Raw genomic sequence first — 16,325 nt, forward strand, 5'->3', positions numbered from 1 at the left:
GTGCTTTCGTTGCCGCATTGATGTATATAAAGTCTCTCTGGTCGTAGTGTTCTGGAAGTAGTCTGTTAAAAAACTGCAGACATCCAGTTATTGAATTCGTGTTTTATCCTTTCTAATGGTAAGACATAACTGCTCGTGATATTTGCCTCGACCGCTCAATAATTTATGATCGAATCTCTTTTCTCGCCTGTTTCGGTTTCATCAGCTAAACTGTGGCTGTGACGAAAGTCAAGTCTAGGTAACATGAGAGAGGAAAAAAAAAAAAACTGTGAAAGCTCATTAATTCGAACTTCACGGGACCAGGAAAATGTTTTGAATTATCGAATAGCTTTGAAGATTAACTGTGCCAAATACATGGCCTCTTAGGGAGGTGATGGTGTAGTAGCGCAAAAAAACTTTCAACTTGCGTGATATTTTAAGATATTTGAGTTTAAGGGGAGGCACTGAACTTAAGAACAAATTTTTTTATTATTAGAGATATTGCAATGGGGGGTGAATTCGTATTTCTTCCTGCTGTTTTCAAAAAATATAATTTATTTTTCTACATCTCAATTAGTTCTCATATTATGGAAACATAAGTGACACCTAATTAGGTAATTTCTTACGGGTCGTTTGGGTGGTTCCGATTAAAATGTAGCTGTAGCCAAAGACTTGCCATGTAGAGGTATGCTATTTATATTGTCGTCGAGGTGCATTGTCATATAAAGATGTCCAATTACGCCGATGCCCCATAATTGTAAGATATAATTAGCTGACATTACTCTCCCCAAAGTTTGATATGTTCAACCTAGCAACATAAATATAGCATAGTTCCACAATTCAATTCTTCCGGAATTCAATTATTGTAATTGTGCCAGAAGAGCATAGTGAAAAGTTCCGTAAGGCTAGACATGTTGGCGAAAAATCGCACTTGAAGTTTTGATACTGGCTGCAAAAAGTTTTGGGAGGAATGTTCAACTGCAGATTTTATTTCAATATTCCCTATCTGGTCCTTCTGCAAAACAGAACAAAAGTTCCTTATTCCATCCAAGGAAACAAAAATGTAGAAAATATGTACATGATGAAATTCTAAAAAACGTTTTCATGAAATGAGTAAGAGTTATGGGTTGGACTTTTTTTTAGCTGACGAGAGCGCAGGGCTGGGGATTCCAGCTCCAAGGGCAGTATTTTGAGCCCTGAAAACTGTTTCTTGAGGGAACTAGCGGTCCAGAACCAAGGAGGCCCGAGCCCCCCGTGGTGAACAATTAGGTTTCCCCGAAAAGGTCCGCTGTGACGCTCGACCAGTTGACCACTCACGTCTTCGTAATCTCGGCACAGGTTCCACGCTTCGTGTGCGCGATAAAGTTGTTTAACACTTTCATGTCCACGATCACGAACTCTACTGACATCTCATTCCGCGCTGACGCCGAGGTGAAACTCTCGTTGAGTCACTGACTTTCCCAACAGAATAACTTTGCGCTGATAGCTCAACACAGTGCACCAGCTCAGCCGTAGAGTAGTATGCGGCGGCGGCATTAACACGAAGTGTACCGTGATCTAGGATACAATTCGCACTGTAATTCGAACCCACAGTGTCGTCATTGGGCAGCGTGGTGATGTTCCCTGCACCATGTTTGGCACCGGCTTTAATGCAGGTCCCGATGGCAGGCCGGCGCCTTCTGGTTTTTGTTCCATGCCCATTTCTTATGACTTCCAAAGGATCGTTGAATGCATGGTTATAATCTACTCTTTTCCGACATCCTCGATCACAAGGGAAAAAAAAAAAAATAAAAAAGTGCCGGTCATGCCAGCCAATGGGAGGCGTGGAACGGCGCGCTCGTGTGAGAGCCATAGCCCACGTACAGTAACTTTTCGGACTCACTAGTGAATGCAAAAACATCCGAAAATGCACGCACTCCGAAAAACTGCAGAAAAAGGCAGAAGATGTACCATTTTAGGAATATTTCTCGGATGAAAAGGGTGAAGGATAAAGCATCAGGTTTCCGAAAGTCTACCAAAGCATGAAAGAGCTGTTCAAAAATTGAGTGCAGCTGATAGGCGGTTTATTATTTGTCGTCAGGGCAGCCGGTATTCTCGTTGCAGTGTCTTGAAGAACTTGTCGATCGTTCGGACGGCATTTTGCTTGCATGCGATCATATTTGCTTCGATCTGAGGAAGGGTCGTGTCAGCTCGATGCTTGTAGGCAGCACAAGGCGCTGGCTCCTCATTTTCAACATCGGAGTCCTCCGGATCCGACACAACCTGACGGACTATTTCCTCATCGGTTAATTCTGCACAGAAGTCGAGCTCGTTGTTAGCATTGCCGAACTGCTCAAAAGTTATTCCGTCAGTATAGAAACCCCAGCAGAGTGGAGGTCGTTGATCACGTCGTTCATGGGCGGGCACATTTTGATCACATCTCATGCAGGCAAGTCTGTTGTCTCTGTGGCGGGTACGAAGCCCACATGGCAAAAACAGTTGCGAATTGTGTCTTCCTGCACTGCTTTCCATGCGTCCGAAAGCATTCAGATAGCAGACCGAAGGTCAATGTTGTAGCCTTTGCCGTTTCCCGCGCACGGCACCATGCGGTTTATTACCCGTGAACGGTACAAAAGTTTGATTGTGGGTGACCCCTTTGTCCATCGGTTGTAGGATTGCAGTCATGTTGGGCGGCGTGAATTCCAACTGGACAGCCTTTAATTTCTTAATGCGGTAGAGTTGTCAATGAGCGGTACAGTTGTCAATGAAGAGCACGACATGTCTGTTCTGAAGTTCAAACTTCCTGTCCAACCTGCGGATGTAATTCTGAAACAACGGCCGAGTGACCCATGTCTTTCTGTTGGCTTCGTACAACACTGACAGCGTTACCCCTTTGAAGCACCTCGGGTTCTTTGACTTCCCGATTACAAACAAGGGAAGCTTCTCGCTGCTAGGCATGTTGCAGCCGACGAGAATGGTAAGCTGCTTTTTAATGTGCTTGCAACCATGACGTAAGTCACTAGCAAAAGCAGGCATTCTTTCCGGCAACATTTTGTCAAACAAACTGGTTTCGTCACAGTTGAAAAAGTCAGCAGAGAACTGCTGTGACAAAGACTGAAGTTTTCTGTTGCCGTACTGCTTGATAACTGCACTGTCGAAGGCGTGACTCTCACCGCACATCTCCTTGAACTTGATATCATTCCGATGTTTAAAGTTCCCCAACCATCCATCACTAAACTTGAAATCCTCGATGCTCATTTGAAGCGCGAGAGTTTCCGCTTCTTTTAAGATGCATCCCGACACCGGCAACCGCTTTGCAGTCATTGAATTAAGTCACATGACGAGGGCTTCCTCAAGCTTTGAACACCTTCGCTTGCATTCTTTTTTTTGGTACCAGATGGTTTTTCGGCCGCTTTCAAAATCCTGCCCTTGTTCTTGAGGAAATCCCAAACTGTTTGCTTAGAAATGCCGAACTCCTTGCCCACGTTAGCCTGCAATCGGCTACTCGTGACTTGCTTATTAATGGCGGCTTTCTTCTGCATTGTTAACCGACAGTACTGTTTTCTGCGCATCAGTGCCATTGGCGAGGACGACTAGGACGGAGTGGAGGCCATCGTTGGCAAGTGAAATTCTTGCGTTGCAGACAGTGGAGTTTGCTGATGAGCTTCGTGAAACCTAGACCTGCCCCGCCAGGGTGGCGCAGTGCTTACGGCGCTCGACTACTGTGCCCAAGGACTCGGGATCGAATCCCGGCCTCGGCAGCCGCTTTTTGATGGAGCCGAAAAGCAAAGCGCCCGTGTGCTGTGCGATGTCAGTGCACATTAAAGAACCTCAGGTGGTCGAAATTTCCGAAGTCCTTCACTACAGCGTCCATCGTAGCCTCAGTCGCTTTGGGACATTAAACCCAACATACCAAACCAAACCTAGACCTAGCCAAGGCCTAGCATCGCAGAGCATAACCACGTTCCAGGCTAGCTAAACTCCATGTGGTCTGCGGTGGGTCTGCGCAGGGTCTGCGCAATGAAAAGGCAAAATGGCACCACAGCGCGAACAGCGCTTCCGGAAACTCCGGAAGAGGCACTGGTGAACATAGCCAGCGTGGCCAGACCAAATTTGTGTGTGATGGCTAGATATGACTGGTTGTTCAAAGCGGTGGTACGCAGACTGGGAGATAGCCAAAATGGTGGCTTTGTATGACGCAGCTGTGGTTTCAGACCTTCCGCCGCGTCAAAAAATGCAGAAAATTGGATGACGGGGTGTTTGAGCATCCGAAATTTCAGATGTCCTTATGCATTGACTTTATGGGGCTCGTGGCAATGTTGCAAAGACGTCCGGATATCGGGCATGTCTGAAAATTTGGGCGTCCGAAAATTCGGTCGTTGATGCCTTTGGAAACCTGTCGCACGCAGCCACACCCCTTGAGCGATGCAATTTTAAGGTAGCTCAAATTAACACAAAGAAAACAGCTTCAAACCAAACCCAAGACGGCGGTGATCGGCCGGCTGCAACGCCCGTGGCACGCGCGGGAATTTCGAACAAATTTCATCTTTTCGGGGGACATTTCTTGGCTGCCGTGATGTTTTGAAAGCTGATTTTATCGGATTTCCTGACTGAATTCAAAATTAATAATTTGAGTACAGGTGCTCGAAAGAAAGGTTCCGAAAAGGAGTTTTTCTCAAAATCTATTTTTTACCATTTTCGACTGTTCTGAGACCCGAGTCTGCCTTTAAGTTAACGAGCTTTTACTGTATATAATATGAGGCAAAACCCTTTCATTTCCACCGCAATCTAGTGGAATGTTTTGGTCAGACTTAGGTGCCTTCAAGAAATGGAAGTTAGTGTATATTGTTAGGGATGCTGTTTCCAGTGTGGTTTCTGTTGCATTGGTCTTATTTTGAAAATTTGGTGGGTTAGGTTTTTGCGTTTACAAATGTGGGATTCCATGGGCTGGACTCATCACAGTTTGCTTTAGAGTTTTTGAACGCAGTTTTCTTGCTGGTTTACAGGTGAATCTTGACTACTGGGTGGTCATCTTCACCAGGCGTGATACTGAGCGTACGCGAGGATTTGTGTCCATGATGTGCAAGGTGGGCCCTCCCATGGGCATCCAAGTGCGGCCACCACAGCTTCGTGAATTGCCCAATGACCACACTGACAACTATGTCCGTGCCATCAAGGAGGTAATTACCAAGCAGGTGTGTAGACTTCAAGATCCCAACTCTATTTTCTCCCCCTTTAAGGGGGGACGAGGGTCTTAAAACTAACTTTTTTAGTTATGGCTAGAATCTCACGAAACTTTGCACACAGATGTGGTTTTCTCTCCTGATTTCAAAAATGTAATTATAATTGAGCTGGTGGTATTAGATCAAAAGTTATCTAACAAAGTCCAGAGCATAATTAGTGAATTTCTTACGCAGCTTTAATGAACTTTCTCATTGCATTTCGTTGCTTTTAATTACATAGATTGATAGCCAAAGTCTTCCCATACCCGATGACATCCTTCGTTTTCCTCAAAAAGGCATGTCATTCTCACATACTATGGTGAGAGTAAAAGGCTGCATTATTTGAAACGAACTCATTAAGCTAATCTCAAATTGACATTTATCCATTGCCTAAACTAAGAAACTAAAAATGTCATCGGGTACCTCATTTCTCTCTGAAGAAAATGGTACCAAAGTTATTTGTGTGAACTAAAAAGAAGTTATCAAAACCCTGCGTAAGACTGTAAAGATCGACCAAAAATATGAAACTGAGAAAACGGCATTTGAAGTTTGACCGCATATTATAACTTGAACAATCAGTAGCCTCACTGTGATATTTCTCACCAAAAATGTCACGCTCTTCCCATTTCCAAAACTGTCTTTGGATTTTGAATATGTCAACTAAAACTGAAACTATCACTATTACCCATGGCCAAGGTAGGGTATGCCATTAGGAAATCAGCAAAATTTTTTGACATGCAATATTATTTTAATGGCAATTTGAAAAAATCTCGATAGAGTGATGTAAGTGTTGGATCACCCCCTGATCTTTTCAATATGACTGCAGTGGTGCTAAATTTGTCATTGTCACTCGGCGACAATGTAGAGAAAAAGCACAGTAAGGCTGAGTGCAGTGTCCAGAAACAGCACTGAGAAAAACGTATTTGCATTTTGAGACAACCTTTAACTTTTGCTACACTGCAGCTATGGTAATATAAATGGAATCGTTGTGAGGCTTTGTTCTTTATGAGGAAGGCTATATACTAAACATATAACAGTACCCTCCCCAAATACTGGGAAAAGCTTGCCACAAAGTCTAAGTATACCGCCACTAGAACCAGCGGGAGAAGCTTTATTTACAACTTCATATGCCTGTGGCAGTGCCCTTCAAGGCAAACAGATACTCAAAATTACGATAAAACGGTCTTGCAATATTAATAAACCTGCACAAAGTTTAAGGCTAAAGCAGAGCGGCATACTGGAAGGACCTAATAAATTGGCTAATGTTGCAGAATGAAACTTTGCTACTTTGCTGTACAGCACATGCAGGGCCGCACGCGGAGTCCCTTGCTGGAGCTAAAGCTCGAACTTTCACACCCCTTGAGTGCAGCGACGCGATTACTTAGACAATCTGAAAAAAAAAACAAAAAAAACGAAGCGAAGCGAAACTGTTCGCGGAAAATGAACGCGGGCAACGGCGCGATGTCAGGCTCGCCTGTCGTCGGAGGCGACGCGATAAAAAAGCAACGAAGTGGTAGCGTCGGTGAGGACCATGAGTATCAGCTGAACAGTTAAATCTATCGATGCTATCTTTGATGCCTCTGAACCGCTCGCAAACGAGTATATGCCGCCGGACGTGCTGCAGCTAGGTCGGAGAACACGCCGCGCGACCCTGGCAGCGCGCCGCCGCTGCCGCCGCACTCGTTCTTCGACGCGCACTCGCTAGGCGCTTCCGTTTTCAATACACTCCTGATACGGCTACGTCTACCGAGCTACGTCTAAAGACCAGCACCGGCTGCGGGAACGACTGATAACGATCGCGAAAGCGCATCATAAACGAGCGAAGCAGCAGCCGCGACGAAGAACGTTAAAAACAAGCAAACAAAAAAAATGGCGTCAGTCGCGCTGGCCAATGGGAAGCGCGAGACGAGGGGCTCGCTTCGCGAGCGCGCGCTCCAGCCAATCAGCGGACCGGAAACGGCTTTCGGAAAACCCGCGACGGTGATCGTTCTGTTTGAGCGACGTCATTTGGAGATGTCGCAAAATGCGCACAAAGAAACAAGCTTCAAAACAAGTCCAAGATGGCGGCGGCCAGCCGGCTGCTTCACCCGCGGCGCGCGCGGGAAGTTCGAACAATTCTCCCCCCCTTTTTGGCCATTTCGAGGCTCCCGTGGCGTTTTAAAAGTCGATTTTACCGTATTTCCCGATCGAATTCAGTGTTGATATTTTGAAGGCTAGTGCTCAAAGGTACAGACATTCCGAAAATGCATTTTTCTCAAAATCAATTTTTCGCCCATTTTTGACCAGTTTAAGACCCGCGTCCCCCCTTAAAGGGGACTCTCACGAAACTCACGAAACTCTCTCTCAAAAAAAAAAAAGTAAATGTGCTGGTGGTCTTAGATCAAAAGTTATCTTAAAAGTCTAGGGTGGGGTGATTAGGTAATTTCTTATGCAGCTTTAATGAACTTTGTCATTGCATTTTGTTGTTTTTAATTGCATGGATTGATAGCCAGAAAGTTTCCATACCCAATTACATTCTTGTTTTCCTTTAAAGGCATGGTATCCTGACATACCGTATCAATAGTAAAAGGTTGCATTATTTGATCTTGAAACTCTTTAATGTAATTGCAAATTGATATTTGTGCATTGCCTAAACAAAACAAAAAAAAGAATGTCAGCAGGTGCAATCTATAAGTGCTGTCTTGGATGCCTCTGAAGCGGGTCGCAGACGATTCTATGCTGCCAGATGTGCTGCAGCTAGACTGAGAACATGCCCGTTGCTTTGGATGCGACATGCGGCCCTGGCAGCGCTCCGTCTGCATTCTTTGACTGTGCACTTCCGAGCGCTTTCATTTTTCATGCTCTTCATACAACTAGGTCTTAAGACCAGCGGTGACTGCAAGAACGGTTGATACTATCGCAAGAGCAAATTGGAAACGTATAAAGTGCCCACCCCAACTTCGAATATATAAAAGAGAAAGCAAACCATAGGATGAGCCAGTCGCAATGGCCAAATGGAAAGCGCGAGACGAGGGACTCTGCTCGTGAGCACACGCTCCAGCCAATCAGCAGCCTGGAAATGGCTTTTGGAGAGCCTGCAACGGTAGTCATTCTGTATGAATGATGCCATGTTGAGATTCCTCAAAATGTGCACTAAGAAATAAGCTTTAAAAGGAGCCTAAAGTGGCAGGGATAAGCTGGATGCTTTGCCTGTGGCATGCACGGGAAGTTCAAACAAATTTTACCCCTTCTGGGCCATTTCATGGCTCCAGTGGTGTTTTGGAAAGTCTTATTTTAGCTTATTTCTCGACCAAATAAGCTAGTGCAATCTACACTAGAATTCGGTGATAAAGATCTCTTGGAGTTGCAGAAACATTCGTATCATGCGAAACTTCGTATACAGTAAAACCTGGTTGTAACGAAATTGTAACGTGTCCATGAATCCAAGTTTTTATTATGTGCACTTTTTGCGTGAAGGCTCAAAAGGACAATGCAGAACGGAAACCAGATTAATGTTTCGATGTAAGGGAAACCACCTTGAAATTGTTTACAGTTAGTTCTAGTTGCTCCAAGTTATAGAAATGGTGAAACGTTTTGTGATCACGCTGAGAGTGTGGGGTGGCGGAGGCACTATGGCTAGGCTAGGAGAGAACGCGCACGGTCGCGCTGCAACCGGGTGAGAAGGCGCATTCATCTTCACGCATATTCCCAATTGCCCGCCACAGTTCCCCCACAGGAAACATTCATCTCGATTTTCCCACTAGTGACGCACGAGAACTATTTGTTCCGGGATCTCGCAAGCAGCTGCGTGACTGTGATTGGTGCATATAGCTCGCCCTGTGCTAGTCTTGTTTTTTATTGCGTAAGCAATACTGGGCCAGGTTTCGAGCTGTCGCGTATACCCGGCAGACACCACGTTTGACTTTGAGCCGCAGCTGCGTAGACACCGGAACCGCGCCGTAAGGGAAGGAGGAAGGGGGGAGTGTTAGCATTAGAACGAAAGCTAACACACCGCTCTCTCCCGTCCTCTCGCACTTGGCACTGCATGTTGCATGCACGCATTGAAATCCAGGCACTGTGCCAATGTGATGGTCGGGACGCATCATTCAGGGTCCAAGGGGCGGACGGCCGTCGCCGAGGGTAAGGAATTGCGTAGTAATAAAATACGCAATAAAAGACTATCGCTAACAGGAGTGGAAGTGGAAAAAGAGAAATAGGAGTTCGCGTTGGGGTAAACCAGTTGCTATGCAGTCTTACAAGGAGTAGCATCGGCGATGCTACACTACATGCCGAACCTTAAGTGCAATATTGCAGTATTGCTTGAGGAACTTACCAGGTTTAACCATAGCTAAACTACTGCCAATGTTTTTTCGTTTTTCTTGAGTATGAACTGTTGTAGTGCCATGTTTCAAAAGTGAAACCAACAGAAACGACTGCGTTTGCCACATCGATGCGCTGTTGGCACTGACACACTGCGCATTGTATCACTTGCGGTCGTTCGTTACGATCGTAGAAATTCCTCACAATCAGTTTATGATTAAGGGGGACACTGGTCTTATGGCTGTTTCCTCATTTTAAGGGGGGACCCGGGTCTTAGCAGCCGAAAATCGGTCAGAAAATCGGATTTTCAATCTTATCGTTTTCACGATTCTGAGATCTTTCCGCAGCTATCTCCGAAGTTTCGTTACACAAACTTTTGAAGACAATTTTAATCAGCTTACATTTGACCTAAATTATTCAATAAATCACCATTTGTCTACGATACCTGCATGGAGATGGGCGAGGCTAAGTGATACACAGAACCACAACGAAAAAATTAACGCACATCAACAAATATCAAACCATTATGGAAACCAGTCAGAAAAACAGGAAAAGACATGAATGTCGGTAATTAAGTAGTAAAATGGTTAGTCCCTTGAGAGTTTACGCCACCACTGATTGCTTTTCCGAAAGCGATCAGAATGTGTCGACGAACGCAAAACCCTTAATTACTGCCTGTCTCGGAGCGAAAAATATCGCCTAATTTGCGTGTTACAGCATTCCAAAGATGAGAATCTGCGTGTGTGGCCCTTTAAACTGAGGTCAAATTGCGCCGAATTTCGATCTCCCGCAGTTCGAGAAATACGCGATCCGCGGGAATACTCGATCACGATTCAGGCCATTCCTATACCTCGGTTGGTGACCATAGGCGAGCCTGCTGAAGCGGAAAACAAAGGAACAAAATTGCGTGAAGTAGTGTGCCGCGACACGCAGAACATAGAGAAGATTGTGCGGAATCCCAAATCTTGTCGAAATAAACTTTCTACTGAATGCTACGCGGTGCAAGACGAGCAATGGTCGCTTATCACTAGTTGCAGGCCGACTGCGCCTCATCACCATTCTCACGTTCATCACCATCGCCATTCTCACGTTCATGCAGTAAAGCATGAACGTGAGAATGGCGATCGCGCGCCAGAACTTGGCACCAACTTTTACGGAGGTGACGATGCAAACGCGCTCGTCTTGGTAGCGGCCTCGCGGCCTCCGCACCATGCATTCTGTTCGCCGGAAATTTCATTCTTTTAGGGCGAATTATATCAATGGTAAATGATGCATTGGCATCAGAAGCTGGTCAGAACCCACTTTAATAAGTTACTGTTAGCTTTGGTGCTTCAGAAATTTATCAGCACGTTTTTCCTCAATTTCTCAAAATCAAAATATTGAGGACGGTACATGTTCGGACGTGCAATATCTCTGGTTCTACTTATGATATTGCTGTAATTCCTTTCGCACCAGAAAGGTAGACTCATGTACAGTGCAAAAATATAAATGAATTTGTGGTATTTAAGGGGGGACCCTGGTCTGAAGACAATATTTTTTATTTACTGGTAGATTTTGATGAAAGTTGCACCATTTATGCAGATTTGTGTGCTGATTTCAAATATGCACATTAATTTTATGTAAGCCATTTAGTTCTGAAGATATTGAGCACTTTATGTTCTTTGTTCAGGGGTGAGCTGTCAGTAAAACTACAGGAGCTATAATAAAACCTGACGTACCAAATCAATTTAGAACACACAGAGAATGCAAAAATCAAGATTGAATGTCCTGGTTCCATTTTAACCAAAGTTACAGCTTGTCAAAGTTCACAGACCAAAAAGCCATCTTGACACTCCAGAAAACATGAAATTTTTAAAAACTTTCCACATTAAGTACCACAAATTCATTTATATTTTTGCTCTGTACATAAGTTTACCTTTCTGGTGCAAAAGGAATTATGATATCGCACCTCCAAACATGTACCGTCCTCAATATTTTGATTTTGAGAAATTGAGGAAAAACGTGTTGATAAATTTTTGAAGCACCAAAGCTAACAGTAACTCATTAAAGTTGGTTCTGACTAGCTTCTGATGCTAATGCATCATTTCCCATCGATATAATTCGCCCTCAAAGAATGAAATTTCCGGCGAACGGAACGCATGGTCCGGAGGCCGCCACCAAGACGAGTGCGTTTGCATCGTGACCTCCGCAAAAGTTGGAGCCAAGTTCAAGCGCGCAATCGCCATTCTCACGTTCATGCTGCAAACGCAGTCGGCCTGCAACTAATGATAAGCGACCGTTGCTCGTCTTACACCGCGTAGCATTCAGAAGAAAGTTTATTTGGACAAGATTTGGGATTCCGCGCAATCTTCTCTATGTTCTGCGTGTCGCGGGACGCTGCTTCGCGACTGCCGCTGCGGCTGGTCGCGGCACTGCCTCACAGGGCTATCTATCCCGGCGTTGAAAGCTGCACTTGCTCATCTGCACCCTCAGGGTTCCGAACGCGGCAGATCGTGCCGCTCCTCGCTATCGCACTGAGCACGACCGGCTATGCTACGCCGTTATCAGGCCATCGCGGACTCAACGCGGAGCGTCGGCGCTTCGTCATTGATTGCAGATAACCAGTTGCGGCGATGCAGCGTCCCCGGCGCATTTATCTCCTCTCGCTACTTTTTTTTAGGCTAATAACGAAGTGTGAATCTCAATATTGAGCATTTCGCGTTGTGGTTACGATGAGGGAACGGCGCTAGGCCAACTAGGCCTAATGGAGAGACCTTTTCAAAATGGCGCCTGACCGCGAGCAGTGGACGTCGCCAGCCAACCAAAGCTCGCCTTTTGCTGACGTGCGATGGAAGTCCAATAGCAGGGCGTGTTTCACGCAATTTTATTCCTTTGTTTTCCGCTTCGGTGGGCTCACTCATGGTCACCAACCGAGATATAGGAATGGCCTGAATCGCGATCTTTCGAACGACACCAAGATTATGCCCGCGGATCGCATATTTCTTGAACTGCAGGAGATCGAAATTCGGCGCAATTTGACCTCAGTTTAAAGGGCCATACGTGCAGATTCTCGTCTTTGGAACGCTGTAACACGCAAATTAGGCGATATTTTTCAACGAAACTTCGGAGATAGCTGCGGAAAGATCTCAGAATCGCAAAAACGAGAAGATTGAAAATCCGATTTTCTGACCGATTTTCGGCTGCAAAGACCCGGGGCCCCCCTTAATGAGGAAAGTTTTTAAAAATTTCATGTTTTCTGGAGTGTCAAGGTGGCTTTTTGGTCTCTGAACTTTGACAAGCTGTGACTTTGGTTAAGGGGAGACGCTCCTCGAAAAAACGTTTTTTTTTTAATAATGAAGTTAGAAGGCTGAAATTCACACAGCTGGTATAAATTGAGCTCCTGTTTCTATATATGTAATCAGTTTTTTGATAGCTATAGTAGTTCAATTTATATGCTCTATGAAATTTATAATCACCTTTCTTGTGCACACAATTTTTGTTAGTAATTATTATGACAGAGCATTTTAAAATACCCTGTGTAGTTCATTACAAGCCACAGAGTGTTGAAATCTAGGTGAAATAATTTTTATCTGCATCTTTTTTAACAAAATAACTTTTTGAATTAGGGTGTCATTTTCTTTTGTTAGTCAGTAGTTTGTAATGAAATTATAATAAATATATGATGAGACTAGATATATAAACAAGATTTCAGCACTCTATACACTCCAAGGAACATCTGTGCAAAATTTCATTGTGATCCAAGAACTACAAGAGGAAAAATATGTGTGCACAAACTTCAAAAATGGGCAAAAACACCAATTTGAGAAAAACACAATTGAAAGTTTATTTGCATGTGAATGCCAAAGTTCTCGCTCATATCACTTCAAGCTTGGTGCAAATGTAGCTCAAAGTGTTCACTACTGCACTAAAACACTAGAATTCCCCTGCTGCATATGTTTTGCCCTCACGGTTCTTGCGAACTGAGTCCTCCGTACGGGCTCGCTTCACCTGGCTGCGGCGATGAGACTGCGCTTCAGCAGTCAGCTTGGTCGACATCTTCTTGATCCTTTTTTGGTCGCTTTCCAAGCTGAGTCTGATCAGCTGCTTTGAAGGGAGGACACCCAGTTCTTCCAGCACTTTTTCAAAGCTGGAGTGACCCCTATTAAACCACAGCACTGCAATGGCGGTGGCAGTCTCCACTGCAGTCCGTGAGGCAAACCGAGTCTTTGGACACAACATCCAAATCTTGCTGTTCAGGGATTCAGCAGCATTATGAGTTTTCCCTTGCAAACAGCGGGCAAGCAGTTTGGCATCTGTCAAACGTTTGTAAATTGGCAGCATTGCCTTTCCTTGCGCTTTGGTCAGGAGGGGGGTGTGGTTTGGAGCTGGTTCTCCTAGAGCTTGGGCTCTCTTTTGCTTGCACCACGACTCATTCCCATCAGGGCAAAACTTGTGGCTGTTCGCTTCATTGGTGGAGCACGAATGGAAGTAGGATGCCCAGATTGCACAGAACATGCCCCTTACATTGCCCCGGTTGCTTGTTATTGCGATTTTATAATAGTTTTGTAGCTTTTGAATTGACTTGTCAGTGAGCTTCTGTCCACGTGGGAGCGGCGTCTTCAGCTTTCTTAGGGCGGTACCAAGACGTTTGGCAACGTGGTTGGTACAGTCTTCTTTGGTAACTTCCTTCGACCCATAAACCTGCGCTTCACAGACTGCAGCATATGCCTTGCTGTCGCCGTCACTAAGGAATGTTGTAAACTGCATGTTGTACGACTGCGTCCTGCTTCAGATGCGTAGCGCTGCTTCACTTTCCATTGCATGTGACGTGCAGTCCACATTTTTTTCACACACAGGAGAATGGAATGCACGCCATACTTCCTCCTCTTCATCATCAAGTACTTTGTGGCTGCTACAACCTTGACAGTAGTTTGTCAGCACCTTAAAATCTAGGCAGTGTCCACAGAAATGGCAGTGCCAACACCATCGTGGCTCTTGTGGCCGCGCTTCTGCCAGGTCCCATCAAACATTACAGCAACGTTCAGTGTGGTCAGCTTGCAATGCAGTAATTCGCCTCGCTTCTGCAAGGTTGTCGGAGGCTGCTTTGGTGGCTGCAATATGCACTTTCTTCGCAATGTTGTGGAATGTCTTGTGGTGCAGTGGCTTTGCTAACCCAAGAATGCCACAAAACCTCGTCAGTTGGTCGTGTCCGACACCAATCGAACGCGCACCAAGCACCGCTTTCACATTGGTCGCGAAGCTATCGCGGGGGCTTCCACTGGACCGCTCCACGTCGCAGCCTTCACGGCCGTCGGCATCGGTACGTTGCGACGTATACACAGCCGAAACTACTGTTGCCGGGCATGCACCATTCGTACACCTGAGCTCCAGGAGAGAAGCGAGGCCCTTGCGCTTGTTCACGACCTCTACCACCGCGAGTTCGGACTTCCCGCACGTTCCGCACAAGGCACCGCGCACGAGTCGGGTCAGCTCTTCAAGTTCGCAGATAACGACGCTTGCGCCGCTTCTGCTGCCGGCTCTCTCTTCATCCTGGAACGCTGCCAACTTCCTCTCCGACGCGCTCACGAAAACGAAAGCGTCAGTTATTAAATCGGACGCCGCGCTGCAAGACTGGCTGCCGTTCTGCTGGCGTAGGGGGCTTGCAGCGTCCGCCGCGTTCGTGGCTCTCTTGCGCTTCTGTTTGGCTTCCCCCTGTACGGGCACGCAGTCCGGTTCTTGCGGAGACGAAAGTTCCTTTTCTTCTCGTCGTTCATTACGGAAAACTTCCGATAAGAAAAACGAACGCAGGCTAGTCCTAAGAGGCGATGCGATGCCAGCGGATACGAAACTGCTGGGATGGCTCCACTGCACGGCGGTAGCCAATGGCGGTCTCGGGTTCGCGTCACGTGACGGAAAACACGCTCGGAAGACCGCGGGAAAAACATTTTTTTTTATATTTTCCCGTGCAGATACGAAACTGATAGATGTACCAGTCAAAAGAAGAAGGCTTTGGCCACATTTTGCAAATGGCCGCAATGGCAGCAAGCGCCGATGTGCTGAGCGGCGGCAGCTCAAAGATGGCCAAAATTTGGCAGCACTCACGATTTTTTGGTCACCGCGAGTCATTTGGACGCGTTTTTAACTAATTTCTCGTACAAATTTAGTTTTCATATTTCACTGCATGAAAGTAGGATGTTCAAAGATGATAGTGCAAGCAAAAACATAAAATCGAAAAATTTCGAAATAATGCTGATTTTTCGACCCGCGTCTCCCCTTAAAATAGAAGTAGGGCATTCAATCTTGATTTTTGCATTCTTTGTGTGTTCTAAATTGATTTGATATGTCAGTTTTTATTATACCTCCTGTAGTTTTATTGACAGCTCACCTCCAAACAAAGAACATAAAGTGCTCAATATCTTCAGAACTAAATGGCTTACATAAAATTTATGTGCATATTTGAAATCAGCACAAAACGCTGCATAAATGGTACAACTTTCATCAAAATCTACTAGTAAATAAAAAATATTGTCTTAAGACCAGGGTCTGGTCTTAAAACTATTTTCGTTATTTCCCAATCAAAATTGATGCAACTTGGTGGGTTTGTGTAGTTTTTGTGCATATTCCAAAACTGCAATTATTTATTTTGTGATCCAATTATTTCATGAGATAATTACACCAATTAGTCTAATTCTTACAAGAACAATTACAAAATGATCACTGAAGAAAAACTTCAGATGAACACATTGCTGGACACTTGAAAGAATGAGGAACACAATGTTGCGAGCAGTTTTTTGATTAAGCAATTATTTCTTGTTTTATTGCATAACAAAGTTCAAAGGTCAAAATATAGCATATAATGGTCACAAA

The 16,325-nt window shown here is 45.1% G+C and overlaps 1 protein-coding gene and 1 pseudogene across 1 annotated transcript in view; one reads left to right on the forward strand and one right to left on the reverse strand.

Moving 5' to 3' along the window:
- LOC146172381 (piwi-like protein 1) overlaps positions 1 to 16,325 on the forward strand; it is a 197,773-nt gene that overhangs the window by 153,881 nt on the left and 27,567 nt on the right. Inside the window, exon 14 of the mRNA XM_084585935.1 lies at positions 4,965 to 5,153. Coding sequence (XP_084442061.1) covers positions 4,965 to 5,153 — 189 coding nt within the window. The remainder of the gene's footprint in view (positions 1 to 4,964; positions 5,154 to 16,325) is intronic.
- On the reverse strand, positions 13,388 to 14,291 carry LOC146172385 (uncharacterized; annotated as a pseudogene).

The sequence above is a fragment of the Amblyomma maculatum genome, unplaced genomic scaffold (genome assembly GCF_055883805.1).
Source record: "Amblyomma maculatum isolate TAMU_Amacu unplaced genomic scaffold, ASM5588380v1 scaffold_13, whole genome shotgun sequence".
In the NCBI taxonomy this organism is placed as follows: Eukaryota; Metazoa; Arthropoda; class Arachnida; order Ixodida; family Ixodidae; genus Amblyomma; species Amblyomma maculatum.